Source organism: Equus asinus, chromosome 10 (assembly GCF_041296235.1).
Source record: "Equus asinus isolate D_3611 breed Donkey chromosome 10, EquAss-T2T_v2, whole genome shotgun sequence".
NCBI lineage: Eukaryota > Metazoa > Chordata > Mammalia > Perissodactyla > Equidae > Equus > Equus asinus.
This window is the reverse complement of record NC_091799.1, coordinates 47,895,131-47,913,103: the sequence shown is the minus strand read 5'-3', so window position 1 is coordinate 47,913,103 and position 17,973 is coordinate 47,895,131. Positions and strand designations below refer to the sequence as shown.

Sequence of the window (17,973 nt, the reverse complement as noted above, 5' to 3'; positions counted from 1 at the left end):
ACCTTGTACCCCTTAGCTGTCACCCTCTAACCCCCTCATCTTCCCAGCCCTACACAGCCACTCATCTGTTTTCCATCTCTGGATTAGCCTATTCTACACATTTCATATAAATGCAATCATATAATATGTGTCCTTTTATGTGGCTTCCTTCACTTAGCATAATACTTTCAAGGTTTATCCATATTGTAGCATGTGCCAGTACTTCATTCATTTTTATGCCTGAATAATATTCCATAGTGTGGATATACCACATCTTAGTTATCAATTTGTCAGTTAGTTGATGAACATTTGGGCTGTTTCCTCTGCTTGGCTATTCTGAATAATGTTCTGTGAATATACATGTACAAGTTTTTGTGTTCACATGTGTTTTCATTTCTCTTGGCTAAATACGTAGGAATAGAATTGTTGGATTAAATGGTAACTCTACGTTTAATCATTTGAGGAACTGCCAGTCTGTTTTCCAAAGCAATCGCATCATTTTCATTCCCACCTGCAATATATGAGGTTCCAATTTCTCTGCATCTTGACCAACACTTCCTATTGTCTGCCTTTCCAAATATAGTCATCCTAATGGGAGCAAGTGGCATTTCACTGTGGTTTTGGTTTACATTTCCCTGATGGCTAGTGATGTGGAGCATCTTTTCATGAGCTTATTTTTGATGATGTTTATTTAATAACCTAGTCTCTTCCATGCTCAATGGTTATCAGAGAAAGTATGACTCCTGAGGGAGAGCTCTGTGAGGACAAAACCAAGACAGCATGGCTCAGAAATATTGACGGTCATAGTGCATTATTTCCTTCAGGCCACAGAATCATGACAAGTCTCTCTATGTTCCTACCTCTCCATCTGTCTTAGAATTAGAATATCCAAGCTTTGTTGCAAGTATGTTAGAAATATTCCCTACCAAGAGGGTCCTCTCTGCATTTTCACCACTCTCTGTGATGAGAAAGAGCTCCCCTTCTCCCATGTGCAGGTGCCAATTTAGCAACATTTAAGGGATGATGTAAGAAGTTCCACATCTACTTCCAAAAGGGCAGTGTTACATCTTTGAACAAAACTAAATATATCACATGTAGGTTAGAATGCTCATTCAGCCTCATAAGAAACATTTTAAGCCTTTTTTACTATGAATGTCATACATAAAAACTGAACAAACATAATTGTGTAGCTTAATGAATTAGTGTAAATATTTTAAATATCCACATAACCACTATTAAGTTCAAGAAATAGAACATTGCCAACACCTCCAAATTCTCCTGTGTAGCCCCTTTCTGTTTATAAGCCCTTCTCTCCTCTCTGACCTTTATGATAATGTGTTCCTGGCTTTTTTATATTGTTTTGCCATCTAAGTAGGCATTTTGAATATAGAGATTAGTTCGTCCTGTTTTTGAACTTTACATAAGAGAATTGTACAGTATGAATTGTTTCATGTCTGGCTTCTTTTACTCAAAATTTTGTTTTTACAATTTTTCCTTGTTGTCTGTAGGTGTAGTTCTTTCCATTCCTCTTCTGTATAACATTGTGTGATAGGAATATATTATTTATCCAGTCTCCTCTTGATGGATGTCTGGGTTATTTTGTCAATGACAAATGATGCTATTCTTGTGAATGTAGCTTCGTGCACATGCACTCAAATTTGTTTAGGGCATATGCCTAGGAGAGGAATTGCTATCTTCGTTGATAGATAATGCCAGACTGTTTTGCAAAGTGATTGTGCCAGTTCACACTGCCATCAGCAGTGTACGAGAAACCCTGTTGGCATTGTCCAACTTGTTATTTCTAGCCAGTTGTTGTGAGGTAGTATCTCAGTGTGGCTTTAATTTGCATTCTCTTGATTGATAATTAGGTTAAGCATCTTTTCATGTTTATTGGCCATTTGGATTTCCTCTTTTATGAAATCTTTGCTTCTTTTTTGTATTTGGTTGACTGTCTTCTCTTATTGTCTTGTTGGGATTCCTTATATATTCTGGATGTTAGCCCTTTATCAGTTACACATGTAGAAAATATCTTCTCCCACTCTGTGGCTTGCCTTTTTGTAACCGAACTTGATGGGCTCATCTCCTGGTGAGTAGGGAGCCAAAAAGCACAACTAAGGCCGAAGTAGGTGAAGAAAAGATTTATTGCTTGGGCGAGCAATGAAGAACACCAGGGATATTGCCCAAAAGCAGTGTCTCTGAGGCCAGCGCTGGTGGAGACGTTATAAACAGAGAGCAGAGGATAACAGGTTTATTTGTAACAACTATGTAACAACTGTGCTTATTCAGGACTCATGTTTAGCAGGTAAACATGCTATTACAAACATCAGATGATCTGAAAACGGCTGCTTGGACCCTCCCAGAGGAGAAGAATTTAAGATGCTAATAAGTTTAAGATAACTTTAGGTCACTTGGAGCTGGAACATTTTGCAAGAGTCTTGCTGCAGACGTGTTAAGTTTCTCTGCAGTATAACAACATCTGCAAAACAGAGACATCGATCTGCAAAACGGAACACAGTTTCTTCCTGTCTGAAAACATCGGACAGCCATCTTAGTTATTGCTCAGATCCTCAATAACCCTTTCTTTCTCTGGTTCCAGTCACCTTTTAACTCTTAATGATATTATTTTTGATATTTATATATATATGTATATCAATATTTTATATTTATAGCAAATATAAATACTGATATTTATATCAAATATTTATAGCAAATATATTTGATATTTAATGATATTATTTTGTTTGTTTTTGGGTTTTTTTGAGGAAGATTAGCTCTGGGCTAACATCCGCCGCCAATCCTCCTCTTTTTTTTCTTGCTGAGGAGGACTGGCCCTGAGCTAACATCGTGCCCATCTTCCTCTACTTTATACGTGGGATGCCTACCACAGCATGGCTTGACAAGTGGTGTGTAGGTCCACACCCAGGATCCGAACCAGCAAACCCTGGGCTGCTGAGGAGGAACTGTGAACTTAACTGCTGCGCCACTAGGCTGGCTGCAAATGATATATTTTAATTTTAATTAGTCCAACTTGTCTTTTCCTTTTTGGTTAATGCTCTTTTATACATGAAGAAATCTTTCTCTAATCTGAGGTCATGAATTTCTCATAGGATATGTAATTGACTCAGCACCAATTTTCCCACTTCTCTGCAGTGCCACCTTTGTTGTAAATCACACGTCCATACACCAGTGGATGTGTTCATGGGCTCTCTTATTCCACTGTCTATTTGTCTGAGCTGTGCCAATACCACAGTCTCTGTTACTATAGCTTTATCATCTCCTGTACAGTTTAGAATTAGTTTGTCAAGATTCACAAAAAACCTGTTAGGATTTTGGTCGTGATTGCATTGAATTTATAGGCCAATTTTGGGAAACTTCATTGATTTACAATATCAGTTTTAAAACTTCATGGATGTGGTATATCTCTCCATTTTGGGGAGTCTTTAATTTCTCTTAAATTTTATACTTTACTCTGTAGTAGTCTCATACAACATTTTTTAGATTTATTCCTAGGTACTTGACATTTTAGAATTTTATATATATGAATACATATATTGATATATATATATGTATATATTGAAATTGACTTTAGCAAATTGTAGGAGATCTTTAGATATGCTGGTTGTGAGCCCATTATCAGTTGTATGTGTGGTAAATAACTTCACTCAAAGGAATCATAGCTCTAAATGTAAAATGTGAAATTATAATGCTTTTAGAAGAAAACATGGAGAATCTTTGTAATCTGGGGCTAAGCAAAGATTTCTTAGATATGACGCCAAAAGCATGATCCATTGAAAAACTGATAAATTGGATCTCATCAAAATGAAAAAGTTTGCTATGGGAAAGACACTGTTAAGAGGATGAAAGGAAAAGCCACAAATTGAAGAAAATATTTGCAAATCATTTATCCGACAAAGGACCTGTATCCAGAATATAAAAAGAACTTTCTAATAATTTATTTGTAGATGTTTCCATATACACAATTAATATCATGAATAAACAACAACTTGCTATTTTTCTTTATAGAGGTTTCCCCTTTTCGAAATTTGCTAAGAGTTTTTATTGTGATAAATGTTGAATGTTACGCATCTATTGAAATGAGCACGTTTTCGCAACTTTAGTCTACTAATAGGACAAGTTACTTTTATTAATTTGTCAATGTTAGACCCTCCATTCATTCCTGGGATAAACCTAACTTGGTTATGACATTATATAAAATACTATATGTTTTTATATAATTATTAGACTCAGTAATTATATAATTCCTTAAAAATACTAGTGGATTCCATTTGCTATATATTCAGTTAGGGATTTTTTTTTTTTTTTTTTTTTTTTTACAGGGAAGGATTCACCCTGATCTGTTGCCAATCTTCCTCTTTTACTTTTGTTTTTCCTCCCCAAAGTCCTAGTACATGGTTGTATATACTAGTTGTAAGTTGTTCTATTTCTTCTATGTGAGCCGCTGCCACAGCATGGCAACTGACAGACGGGTGGTGTGGTTCCACGCCTGGGAAGCGAACCTGGGCTGCCGAAGTGGTGAACACCAAACTTTAACCACTAAGCCATCAGGGCTGGCTCTCAGTTAGGTTTTTACTTGTAAAATTATTATATGGAGGTTTTGTGAATGGTATTTTTGAAATTTTAGTTTCTAATCATATATTTCTAGTACTGTAGGAATTTCTGTGTAGTACATGCATATATGATTGATTTTTGTTGACCATGTACCTTGCAACTTTGCTAAACTCACATATTAATTTTATGAGTTTTTTGGGTAGATTTCTTAAAATTTTATATGTAGACAATCCTGTCATCTGCAAATACTGACAGTTTTATTTTTTCCTCTATCACTCTTCCTTTTCAAGTTTCTTAAGGTAGAAACTTGGATTAGTTATTTGAGGAGTTATTCAACAACCTGTCTTCTTTTATAATAAGCATTTGATACTATAAATTTTACTCTAAAAATGACTTTACATCTCACACAATTTATATTTGTGTTTTCATTCATTCAGTTCAAAATATTTTCTAATATCCCTTGAGACTTTCTCTTTGACTCGTGGATTATTTTAGAAGTGTTTTGTTTAATTTCCAAAGGTTTGGCATTCTTGTCATATCTTTCTATTGGTGATATCAACTTTAATTCCGTTGTGGACAGAGAGCATACCTTGTACTTTTTTCCACTTCCTTTACATTTGTTAAGGTTTGTTTTATGACCCAGGACATGGTCTATCTTCGTGAACGGTCCATGTGCACTGGAAAGAAATGTATATTAGGCTATTGTTGGATAGAGCGTGCTCTAAATGCTGGTTGGATCCAGTTGGTTGATGGTGCTCTTCATTCCTTCTATATCCTTGTTGATTTTCTTTCTATGAGTTCTACAGAGGTTTGTGAGAAGAGTGTTGAAGTCCCCAACTATGATTGTGGATTTGTGTGTTTCTCCTTTCAGTTCTGTCAGTTTTTGCTTCATGTATTTTGAGATCATTGTTGTTACATAATACACATTTAGGATTATACTGTTTTCTTGGTGAACTGGCCCTTTTAGTATGTATATTATATGCCTTTATCCCTTATAATTTTTCTTGCTTTGAGTCTCCTCTGTCTGATATGAAGGTCTGCACAATGTCTTTTCCCATCCTTTTACTTTGGACCTATCGATATCATTATATTTGAAGTGAGTTTCTCGTAGACATTTTATAATTGGTTTATGTTTTGTTATTCAACAACCTCTGATCTTTTTATTGGTGTATTTTAAACAGTTACATTTAAAGCAATTATTGATATGTTTGGATTTAGGGCTACCATTTTATTATTTGTTTTCCATTTTTCCCCTCTTTTTCGTTCCTTTGCCATCTTTCCTGCCTTCTTTTGGGTTCTTTGAATGTTGTTTAGTGTTTCCTTTTGATTTATTGTGTTTTGACTACATCTCTTTGTATTAAGTTTTTAGTGCTTGTTCTCGGGATTACAATAAACATATTGAACTTCGTAATCTAGTTAAAATTAATAGTTTACTACTTTGAGTAGAATATAAAATCCTTACTGCCATCTCTTTACCCTCCCCTTTATATGATAGTTGGCTTATATGTTATATCTACACCCATGGAAAATCCCAGCAGACACTGTTACTTTTTTTGCCTTCAAACATCAAGCACGTTTTAAAGAAACAAGAGAAAAAGAATACTCTATTATATTTACCCAGATATTTGTCATTTCTGTTGCTCTTCTTTCATTTCTGATGTTCCAGCTGTCCATTTGTTGTCATTGCCCTTCTCTGAAAAACTTCCCTTATCAATTCTCTTAGAGCACGTTGGCTGGCCCTGAATTCTCTTACTTTTCCTTCATCTGAGAATGTCTTTATTTCATCTTCATTACTGAAAGTTATTTTCACTGGATATAAAATTCTGGCTCCATATTTCTTTTTTTCAGCACCTTAAAAATGTTGTGCCACCTCCTCCTGACCTTCATGGTTTCTGTGAGAATTCAACATTCATTCAAATCATTGTTTCTCTGTCATTAAGTTATTTTTGACTGACCACTTTGAAGATTTTTAAATTTTCTTTAGATTTCAGCAATTTTATTATAACGTGTGTGGGTATAAATTTCTTTGCCTTTTTCTTGTTTGGGGTTCACTGACCTTTTTGAATCTGTAGATTTATATCTTTTGGCAATTTGGGAAGTTTTCAGCTGTTATTATTTCAAATGTTTTTCTAGCTCTTCAGTCTTTTCTCCTCTCTTTCTGGAAGTCTGATGGAACCAATGTTGGACTTTTTTTTTTTAATTGTTCCACAGTCTCTGGGGCTCTTTTCATTTTATTTTCCTCACTGTTGTTCATACTAATTTCTACTAATCAATCTTTATGTTCACTGACTCTTACCTCTGTCATCTCCATTTTCCTTTGAGGTCTGTCCAGTGAGTTTTTAATTTCTGGATTTTTTTATTTTCCAGTGCTGACATTTCCATTTTTTTATTCTTTATTTTTTCCATTTCCTTACTGAAACTTTCTAGTTTTCCATTTGTTCCAAGGGTGTTTACAGTTATTTGTTAGAGCATTTTTATAATAGCTGCTTTAAAGTCTTTGTCAGATAATTCCAAAATCTGAGTCATCTTGGTATTGACATATGTTAATCATCTTTTTATTTGAGATTTTCTTAGTTTTTCATATGCCAAGTAATTCTAGATTAAATCTTGCACATTTTGAATATTTTGCTGTGAGACTCTGTGTTGAAAGCCCATGAAGAATGTCGATATTTTTGTACTAATATGCAGTTAATCTAATTAGGTTCAGTTTGTAAGTTCCAACTGAACTTTTGTGGGCTATGGTTAGAATTACTTTTCAATTTTCAGACTTTGCAATGGTATTCAGATCTGTGTCATGTGCGCACCACTCAGTCACCAGTCTGGGACCTGGATGACTGTAAATCCAGTTCTTCAAGTCTTTTCTATGCTGATTAAGACCAGGTCAACCTAAGTACAGCTCAGGGCTGAGCCCAGGAGAGTGTAAACAATTTCATGGGGTCATTTTCCTAAGCTCCTCCCTCTCTATGATCTCCCTTGTACTATTCCTTTCCCTGGGTTCCTCTTTTTGGTTCCCCAGCCAGAAAGCCAGAGTTTTACTTAGCCCTCTCTGCCATGCATTTCATAGCCATGCTGTGTTTGAGGTCAAGTGGAAGGATGACCAGAGGATAAAAAATGGTGAACTCATTACCAGTTCAGCACTTCATATTTTGGTTTTCCTCCCCAATTCTCCTGCCACTGTCTACTGTTCAGAGTCCTCCAATAGCTTCTGCTCCCTGCATTCTGGCTAGGTGTAATAGCTGCGTTCAGTGGGAAAGACCAGGAGGAATGTGCTTACTCCATCTTACTCTCACTCAGCATTTTTTCAACTGTATTCAGGAATGACTTTGCCTGTTATTTTCCTTCTTTCACTGTCTTTTGGGTTTTGTATCAAGGTTATGATTCCCATAAAACGAGTTGAGGAGTGTATCCTTGTTTTTAAACTTCTCTGGAAGAATTTATGAAGACTGGAATTTTCACTAATGATGCCAATGGAGTTTTCTTTGTGGGATAGTTTTTAATTTATAAAATTGCTTTTACTAGTTATAGGAATATTCAATTCTATTTCTCCTTATGTTATTTTTAAGTTTTACTTTTCTAGGAAGTTCTCTATTTCATTTAAAGTTTCAAAGTTATTAATATACAATTGTTTGTGTATCCTCTTATGATCTTTAAGATGTCTTTAGATTTTTCAGTGATCCCTTTTTTATTCCTGATTTTGAATTTTTAAAAAACTTTTATCAGTCTCACGTAAGTGTAAATCTTTATGACTTTGGGTAGGCAATGGTTTCTTAGATATTACTCCAAAAACATAAATAACCATCATCAAAATTAAAAACTTTGGGGCCTCAAAGGACATCATGAAATAAATGAAAAGACACAAATTGAGAAAATATTTGAAAAGTACATATCTGACAAGGAACTTGCATTAGAATATAAAAGAAGTCTTACAACTCAACAATATAAGGTAAAAAGCCCAATTAACAGATGAAAAAAGATCTGAAAAGACATTTCTTCAAAGAAGATATACACAGAGCCAAAAGGATGCTCAGTATCTTTAACCATCAGTGAAATGCAAATCAAAACCACAGTGAGATGCCACTTCACACCCAATAGGATGGCTATAATAAAAAAGATGGATGAGAAGGGTTAGTGAGGATGTGGGAAAATTGGAACCTTTCACAATTTGGAGGGAATGTAAAATGATACAACCACTTTGGAAAACAGTCTGGCAGTTTCTCAAATGATTAAACATAGAGCTGTCATATCACCCAGTAATACATACACTGGGAATATATACCCATTAATTTCATTCCTAGGTATGTATACTCAAGAAGTGAAAACCTATGTGCACACAAAAACTTGTACGTGAATGTTCGTAGCAAAACAATACATAATAGTCAAAACATGGAAACAACCCAAATGTCCATCAACTGAAAATGGGTGGTGGATAAAAGTGGTATATCCATACAATGGAATATTATTCAGCCATAAAAAGGAATGGAGTAGTGATACATGCTAAAACATGGATGAACCTTGAAATTATTATGCTAAGTGAAAGAAGCAAGTCACAAAGGACCACTTACCATACAATTCCATTTTTATGAAATGTTCACAATAAGCAAATCTATAGAAACAGAAAGTAGAAAATTAGTGGTTGCCTGGAGCTGAGGGAGTTGAGAGGACTGAGGAGTGGCAACCAAAGGAGCAAAGTTTCTTTTGGGGGTAATAATGAAAATGTTCTAAAACTGGTAGTGGAGAAGGGTGCACAACTCTGTGAATATACTAAAAGCCACTGAACTGTACATTTTAAATGGGTAAATTGTGTGGTATCTGAATTGTATCTCAGTGACGTTGTTAAAAGATACCATGCCTGTGTCTTGGTCATTCTTTCTCTCTTGGATTACTCACCCTGGAGGATGCCAGTTTCTGTGTCTTGAACAACGTTTTGGAGAGTCCCATGTGGCAAAGAACTGAGGCCTCCTGCCAGCAGCCATGTGAGTGACCTTGAAAGTAGATTACTCTGCCCCATCAAGCTTTCAGTGGCTGCAGCCCCTGCCAATAGCGTGATTGCAGCCTCATGGGAGATCCTGGGTCAGAACCACCCAGTGAAGCCCTCCCAGATTCCTGACCCTCAGAAACTGTGTGAAATAATGTTTGTTATTTTAAGGTGCTATGTTCTACGATAACTTATTACACAGCAATAGATAATGCAAGCCCATCCATCTCTTTAAGACAGGAATTTCTAATACAATTGTGATTTTTGTATTTAATAATTATTTATGAAATTTCTGGTATATTTTGTTGTTTTAATTAAATGTATACTACTAATAATTATAATGATGTCAATCCAAAACCAAATTTCAGCATTCCAAGCCTTATGGTCAAGGGATTTTTTTTTTAAGTCCATTATATTTATATTACATATTTTTGTTATAAAGAACTATGATAGGGTGATCAATAAAAGTCTTTCAAACACAAAAATAATTTTAATAGGAAGAACTTAAGGGTAGGTGTTGGAATGGTAGTGTGTGTTCATGGAGAATCTGAAATTTCTTAATATTAATGAAAAGCTTTGTCATGTATTTTTTTAATGGATGTTGGTGAGTATCAAATCACTGTGGTATCTAGCTGCCACTGGATACATTGGAAAGAGCAATGGAACAATTTTATTTGAAAGAATCAATATTTACAATATAGTAGAAAGTACATGCCTTGCAACCAATTAGTTATTATGAATATTTTAGATGTCAATTTAAACAAACAAGAGGCATGTAGATTTTTAAAAATTCTTTTAGGGAGGGTATTTTTATCTTCTTGAAGTTCATGGTGATTCTTGAGTCTGTGGCTTGATTTCTTCATCAATTTGGGGAAATTCTTAGCCATTTTCTCTTCTAACATTGCTCTATTCTCTCCTTCTAGCTAAAATTACATGTTTATAAATCTTATTCCTCATATCCCATTTGTTTTTTATGCTCTTTTCTCTATTTTCATCCTTTTGATTCTGTGTCTCAGCCTGAATATTTTTCTGCTCTATCCTCTGGTTCACTAATTCTCTTTTCAGCTATGTCTCACCCACTATTAAATTTACCTATTGAATTCTTACTATCAGATACTGTAAATTTGAGTTCTCAAATTATGAAACTGCTGAAATTCTCAATAGTTTCTTTCCATTCTTTGAACTCCTTAGTCATAGCTATTTTAAATCTGGTCTGATAACTCCACTATGTGAATTCCCTAGGATTTCTGTTGTTGCCTGTCCCTGAAAATGTCTCTGAGCACGCGTCTTTACATGCTTAGTTATTTTTGGATGGAATTTTTTCCATCAGAGAGAATTCACTTTTGCTTGTCGTGGGCTGCTCTAGGCTAAGGGCCCCAGAAAGCCTGGATCACTTTAATTCAACCAAGGATTGATATGATGCAAAGCTGGGCTTTAGTCTACTTTCACCTTTATTCCTAGCGTGTAGCCCACAGGGTCCCAACAAAAAGCCTGGTACATTTATCAGGGCCCCTCCCTCTTGGCAGACCCTCACGTGTTGATCTCCCCATCCCTGTTCACGGAAGCTCTACTCAGCTTCTCAGCCTCTGCTTTCAGAACTAACAATCCCCTTGAGAGGAAGCTGGCTCCAAGTGTGAGACTCACTTTCCTTGGCTTCCCTCCTCTCCTAGAACGTGGGCCCCCAGTTCCTCACTGCTTTGGTAGTCCTCTGATGCCTTCAAAGAGGTGTTCTGAACCTTTTCCCCAGCTCTTCTGGTTGTTCTCAGCAGAAGAGTTTGCCCTAAACCCTTTGCCCACCATTGCTGGGATGAGAACCTCCTCTCTCCTGAACTTCACACCTGGATCTCCAGTATCCTGTTGAACGTCTCCTGAACATGCCACAGGTCCCTCGTGCTCAGTATGTCAGCATCAAACTCCACATTTGTCTCCTCTCCTGGCCTCCCACTCAACTGGCTTTGCCTGTTGTGGCTATTCCTGTTCATGGTTTTCCAAACTATGAATATTCTCTGTGAATCTCCTCTCTCTCTGCCTCCTAAATGCCCTCACTTACCAAGTCGTGTGTAACCCCAATGGACTAGTGGTTAAGATTCAGCTCTCTCACTGCCATGGCCCAGGTTCATTTCCCACTCAGGAAACCACCCACCCATCAGTCAGTTATCATACTATGGTGGCTTTTTGTTGCTGTGATGCTGAAAGCTATGCCTCCAGTATTTCAAATACCAGCAGGGTCACCCATGGTGGACAGGTTTCAGTGGAGCTTCCAGACTAAGACAGACTAGAAAGAGGGACCTAGCCACTCACTTCTGAAGAAATTGGCCATGAAAACTCTATGAATTACAATAGAATATTATCTGATAGAGCACTGGAAGGTGAGAGGTTGGTGCAAAAAAGATCAGGCAGGGTTCCAATCTGCTGTACCAGGGTCACTAGGAGTTGGAATCCGCTTGACAGCACTATAACAACAAATTTGAGAGGACACTAGGATTTATAAGGAACCCTCTTAGAAGCCTCCTCAAGAAGGGACTAATAGAAAATAGTAATTAATTAACACTTGAACTCTTAACTGTGTGCGAAGCATTCTCAGAATAGGGATCAGTCTGGTGAGACAGCAAATTAGGGGTTTGGAAGGATATGATGAGAGGTAAATAAGAAAATATAAGTATTACAGATTGAACTGCCTAATTTGTATATTCAAAAGCCATCCTTCAAAAATTTCTGTTTTATAACTTTTAAAAACTATTAAGTTTTTAATTTATGCTTTCTTTATAAATACATGCTATAGATCACCATTTTATTTCTCTTTCTCTCAGGTCATGGAGCATCCTTTAACATCGACTGCAATGTCTGCTCTTGCTTTGCTGGCAATTTAGTGTGTTCTACCCGCCTGTGCATCAGTGAGCACAGTTCAGACGATGACCGTCGCACCTTCACAGGTAACTGTGGTCACCAGAAGCTGTCCTCAATAGACCAGCATCCCTTTGTATTTATTTTGCCCTTCAAGGCAGCTTCTCTGGTCTTGCCTTTACTGCAAACGTACAGAGTGAAATAAATGCATAATCTGAGAACATGATATTTCCCCTCTCTGGATCTGTTTCCTCCTCTGTGATTTGAAGGTATTATTTTACCAAATGGTTTCTTAGGGCCCTTCCAGCACTAATATTCTGGAATTTTGTGAGCCAAAAAGAACAGGGCCAGTGATTGGGATGGTTTTAGTTAAAGGGAACTTTCTACATGCTAAAATACCCCATTTACCTTAGCTACTAAAAAGGTCTAAATTGTCCATGTCTTTTCTAAGTTTGTGTCTTTCTAGTGTTTTTCTCACCACCTTCTTGACCTACTTTAGCTTACTGGTTCATTTAGGTACCCGTAATCAATCAACTATATTACTTCCGTGACTTTCCTATGCTCTATGCTGCTGGTATTATGCTCATACCAGCTACATAAGTGAAAAGCCTGGTGAGATGGGGATGCTCTACCCTTGAGAAGAAGCTACAGTTGCCAACAGCAACAGCATAGTCTACTGGTATCAATTGGTATCTGCTTTTTCCCAGAAATACCTTTGGTTCTAGGTAAAGAGAAGCCAAGTAGCTGCCCTTGGCCCATTTCATGCTGCTGCTGCAGCAGCAACTTGATTCCTCTTTCCCTGGAGTCAGTATTACACATAGAGTGGGGTTGGGGGAGAACAGGATAGGGATTTACCAACCTTGTATCTCCAGCCCATTGGAAATAAAAAGGAGATCAGAAATAAGAAGCGAATGGCAGACTGATGGGGAAGTAGAAGCAGGACTAACTTGATTGCATCCCCTATCCACCCTCATGAGAACCAGCCTCTGCTCCTTTGTTGTTGTGGTTGTCATTGTCCTTGTCCTTTATTATTTTCATTTCTCTGCTTTGCTCTGATATGGACAGTTTATTCTGCTTAGAGAAACCATGTAATAATGTGGGGATGACAAGTGAGCCAAAGAGATATATGGAAGACTTTATTTATTTACCTATATCTAAATGTTTTGGAAGGTGAACTAGCAGCATTCTTTTTCCCTGTAGTGTGTAGCCCTTCATGTCTTGGGATAAATTAATGACTGTTTAGCTAGTAGACTCTAAGGAGATTTTACTGGCCACAGTCTACCACATTTGTTGGGACTCAGATAGTGTCCCCGTCCAAACATGACTCAGAGAGAGATGTTCATAAAAATTCTTAAGTCTTAAAATTACACTAGTTTTCCAAGTTACCTTCTTGTTCTTCCCCCTCCCTAAGGAGATGGAAGGAGCCTATGGGAGGAGTTTACAACCTTTGTTATTCATCTTATTTTTGGTATTGCTTTTTAATAGTTCAGAAATCCCCCAAGCCAGATTTCAAACATCTAAATTTAGATTTTATATACCAGATTGAGAGAAACAGTCTTTACTTTTCCCACCTATACCTTTGTTTATAGGGGTCACTACCCCTAAGATCAAGGTCTGGAGACCCTCAATTATCTGGCAATAAGTGGAACAAAGGAAAGCCATTGTCAAATAACCATTACCAATAACCAGTAGCCATTCTGTAGAGAGACAGAGATAAGGTAAATTTTACTTGAGCCAAGCTGAGGACTATAGCCTGGGAAGGCAGTCTCCACAAAGGTAGAAAGCATTCTGGAGAAGCATGGTTTTAGAACAGAGACCATAACATCAGACAGGCCCAGGATACATATTCATCAAAGTTTCAAAGAGATATTTAGTCATAGATAAGCAGCTCAACAGTGACCTTGATTTCCAGGAAAGGAAGCTTTATCTTCAGGAATACTGATACTGGCATCATAGGAAGAATGCATTTTTATCTTCAAAGAGTGCATTCTTTTGCTTTGAGATAATGTTTAATGCATCCTTAATGGTTAAAGCAGATGTGCAATGTATGTTTAATAACTGTAAGTCAAGCTTCTTTAGTTCAGGCCAAATCAGGCTTAAACCAGAATAGTTAACCCCATATACCTCAATATGTGAAAATTTCTTGTCATTTCACCCTTTTGATCAATAATCTTTTGATAGAAAGCATTGATGATCAACATACTGTCCCTTGGTGTCAGGGTGGTTGCTGCCTGCCCTGGGTCCCTCATGTCCCTCAGTGGTAGGCTTTTATTTCATTGATTTGCCCAAGCATCCATGTTGGAAAATAATTGGATATAGTGGACAAGCATAGAGGTATATATATTGACAGGGGAAGCATTTCATAAGTTATGTGATTTGTGAATTTTTAAATTGTCAAACAAACATTGTACATGTGCTTATACATGACTTCTTATGGTTACATTGTTTGTAATTACAGAACAGATATAGTAACAATGGTAATAAACTTAATACTTGAATGATTAATTTAGAAGAATGAGTTTTAGGCATAATCTTTATCAGGAAAAGAAATTCATCCGGAGTTATAATACTGATCTACAATCTTAAGTCATTGAGCAATTATCACTCTTTAGCCTGCATGCCAGTCTTACAACACTGACTAAAGAAAACAGTGATTAGTTTGAACATTATGATTAATGCAAGAATTCCAAGGAGTAATCTGGAAATAGGAATTGCAATCTGGATCACAAAAGGGAGCCAGTACCTGAAGGGAGCCAATGAAACAATCAAAACTAGGTGTAGGATTGCTTAGGGCATTTTTCATGTGCTTTAGCAGAGATGACACATAGGAAGAACAATGTGGGCTATTAGCCATGTTTCACTATCATAATTAGTAATATGGGATGAAATGCAAACACTGGAATGAGATCTTTCCATCATAATAAATTGTTTTAAAGCTTTCCAATCTGTACCTTGAAAGAGAGAAACCCACCAAGGTATCCCAGATGTGCTAGAAAGGGAGAGTTGGCCTCATATGCAACAATTGAACTGATTTTTGTGTGAAGCCAAGGAATGAGTCCACTGTAAAAAGACACTGCCATCCGAGTCCCATTCAGATGTGGACTGGAAAAATAAGCATAGTATCAGGAAAACCTTAAATGCTGTTTTTGTGCTTAATTAAAAGATTTTGTAATTAGCTTCTAATCTATGTCATAGAGTTGGAGGGGTAGAAAATAAAGTATTGTGGAAGGGAAGGACATAGTTAAAAAGTACCAAAAAAGTCATCTAAAACACAAGGAAGGTGACCAGCATCATAAGAGTATTAAAATTGCTCGTATACTCAGGAGCGTGATTATTGTAGCAATTATAAAGTGGATATATAGTTTATGCATTACAAGGGTTTAAATGAAGAGAGATAAGGTTGGAAATACAGGCCTGGTCCGAAGTCTTGGGACAGCTGTCTACAACAGATACCATCTTCTTCTTATCCTTATTTGGAGGGATTTGTCTTGGTCAGTTGAAGTTGGGTGTCAGAAACAGGAATTGAAATCCACTCAGGCAGAGGGACCTTTTTAAAATTAGAAATGTGAATCCATGAGTTTATGACCTTTAATTTTGCAGCACATGGACTGGTTAAAAGTACCTAATATGGTCCTTTCCAACAGAGCTGCAAAGAGTCTTTTACTTGATGCATCTACCAGTAAACAAAATCTCCAGGTTGTAGTCTGTGATCCTTAAAGTCTTTGTCTAGCGGGAGCTCTCTGTGAAAAGAATCAACTTCCAACCTTTCATTTCTTTTAAGCACCTCAATGAGACCCTGACAATGATGTAATATATGTCCCTTGAGCAAAGTTGGTTCATATATTCCCTCATCTAATTACATAGGCCATCCTGTTATTATTTCAAAAGGAGACAGCCAATGTTTACCAAAAGATATAGATCTAAGATTGAGAAGTACTAACAGAGGAGCTTTTCACCAGAGATTAAATGCTTCTGAAAGTTTTGCCAATTGAGTTTTGATAGTGCCATTAGTTCTCTCCACTAATCCCGAGGACTGGGGATGATAAGCATGGTGAAAGTGCTACATTATTAGCCAAATGTTACAGATAGATTTCATTACTTGTCCAGTGAAATGAGTTCCCCAGTCACTGTGTAACTCGATAGAAATTCCCCAAACAGGAACGATCTTTCCAATAACAATTTAACTACTGTTAAAGCCATTGCTCTTCTGCAAGGAAAGACCTCAACCCAATGTGAAAACATGCAGATCATTACTAAGATAAATTTATATCCTTGATATGGTAGCATTTGAACAAAGTCCAATTGCCATACCACAAAAGGTCCTTTAAGAAGGGGAAAGTGACCTTGTGACCCATGGGGTGTTTTCCCAGGATCGTATTTAGGACATACATAAGGTATAACGATGCTTTATGAGCCACTGTGGGAGAAAGTCTCCAAAAATACTGTTTTCCACATCGGCAAGACAAAAAGCAATACCTTACCCAAGCGGGGAGGCTGTCCAGTCTATAGGTATGTAACAAAACCTGAAAGACAATTAACAGGATGAATCTGACATCCACAAAGGTGCAATATAATTTTCTCTCCACAGTTATCCTCATTTCTACCAAAGATAATCAGAGTAAAACTAATTTTTTTATATTAAAACTTGGCTGATTATTTATATAAGTGAAAACAAGAATACTCACTGAGAGTTTCTGAGTTCTGGAGGGATAAGTTAGGGAGAAAAAGTAAATGTTTCATCTTTGTTTACAAAGGTATATCTTACCAAATTGTTGATAGCTTAGGAGAAAAGATTTATTTAAATCCAGTTCAGTTTTATGATCTGAAAGTTCATCAAAAACCTGTATTCTGGAGTAGGTGTCAGAGTCCTTTGCGTGAACCTCCCTGAAGATGAAATATATTTGCAAAAGCATCAGGGTAAAACAATGCTACCTGTAAATGACAAAAGACAAAACTGGCATAGTTGAAGATATGATTACAATGCAATTGACAAGGAAATTTAGTTATTTCTATAACACACATTTTAAGATAATGAGTAGAATTATACCAGGACATATCAGATCTTTAGGAATTTTATATAATTTTTAGAACACTTATATTAATAACATTTATCCACACAACATAACCTAAGATTTATCATCATTTGCTTAGTAATGCTTCTCATTGCAATTTAACATACCAAACAAACCTCATTAGTTTAATAGCTCCCTCTTTATAGGAAGAAAGAGAACAAATTCTATGAGATGTCTCAGGGGCCCACTGAAAATTCTCAAAGTTACTTTCAGGTCAAAAGAAAGTTTTTTTGTTTTTTGGGTTTTTTTAGGATTTGAATTTTGAGGAAGTTTGTCAAAAATCTCAAAAGGTTTTAAAACACTTGGTCAAATAGGATTGTCGGTCACTATGAAACAATGCTTAGTTATCCATTTAACCAAAGTGACAACCGAAGATTTTAAAGGCAATCATAAAGAGTTAAAAAGTTTTTTAAAAAGTCTTAGTGCTCTTAATAGAGACACCTCAGCTTTTTGAATAGGAAATTGTTTTGACAAAACATAGAACTCTTGCCTTTTAGGCAGACTTACTCAAAGGTGAAGAAAAACCTTTTGTAA

General features: G+C 36.5%; 1 protein-coding gene across 3 annotated transcripts in view; it reads left to right on the top strand.

Moving 5' to 3' along the window:
* The window catches only part of RECK (reversion inducing cysteine rich protein with kazal motifs), a 97,095-nt gene that overhangs the window by 61,471 nt on the left and 17,651 nt on the right, over positions 1 to 17,973 (top strand). For all 3 annotated transcript variants that reach the window (XM_044779218.2, XM_070519185.1, XM_044779221.2), the window contains one exon: positions 12,334 to 12,456. In XM_044779218.2, the coding sequence (XP_044635153.2) occupies positions 12,334 to 12,456 (123 nt within the window). The remainder of the gene's footprint in view (positions 1 to 12,333; positions 12,457 to 17,973) is intronic.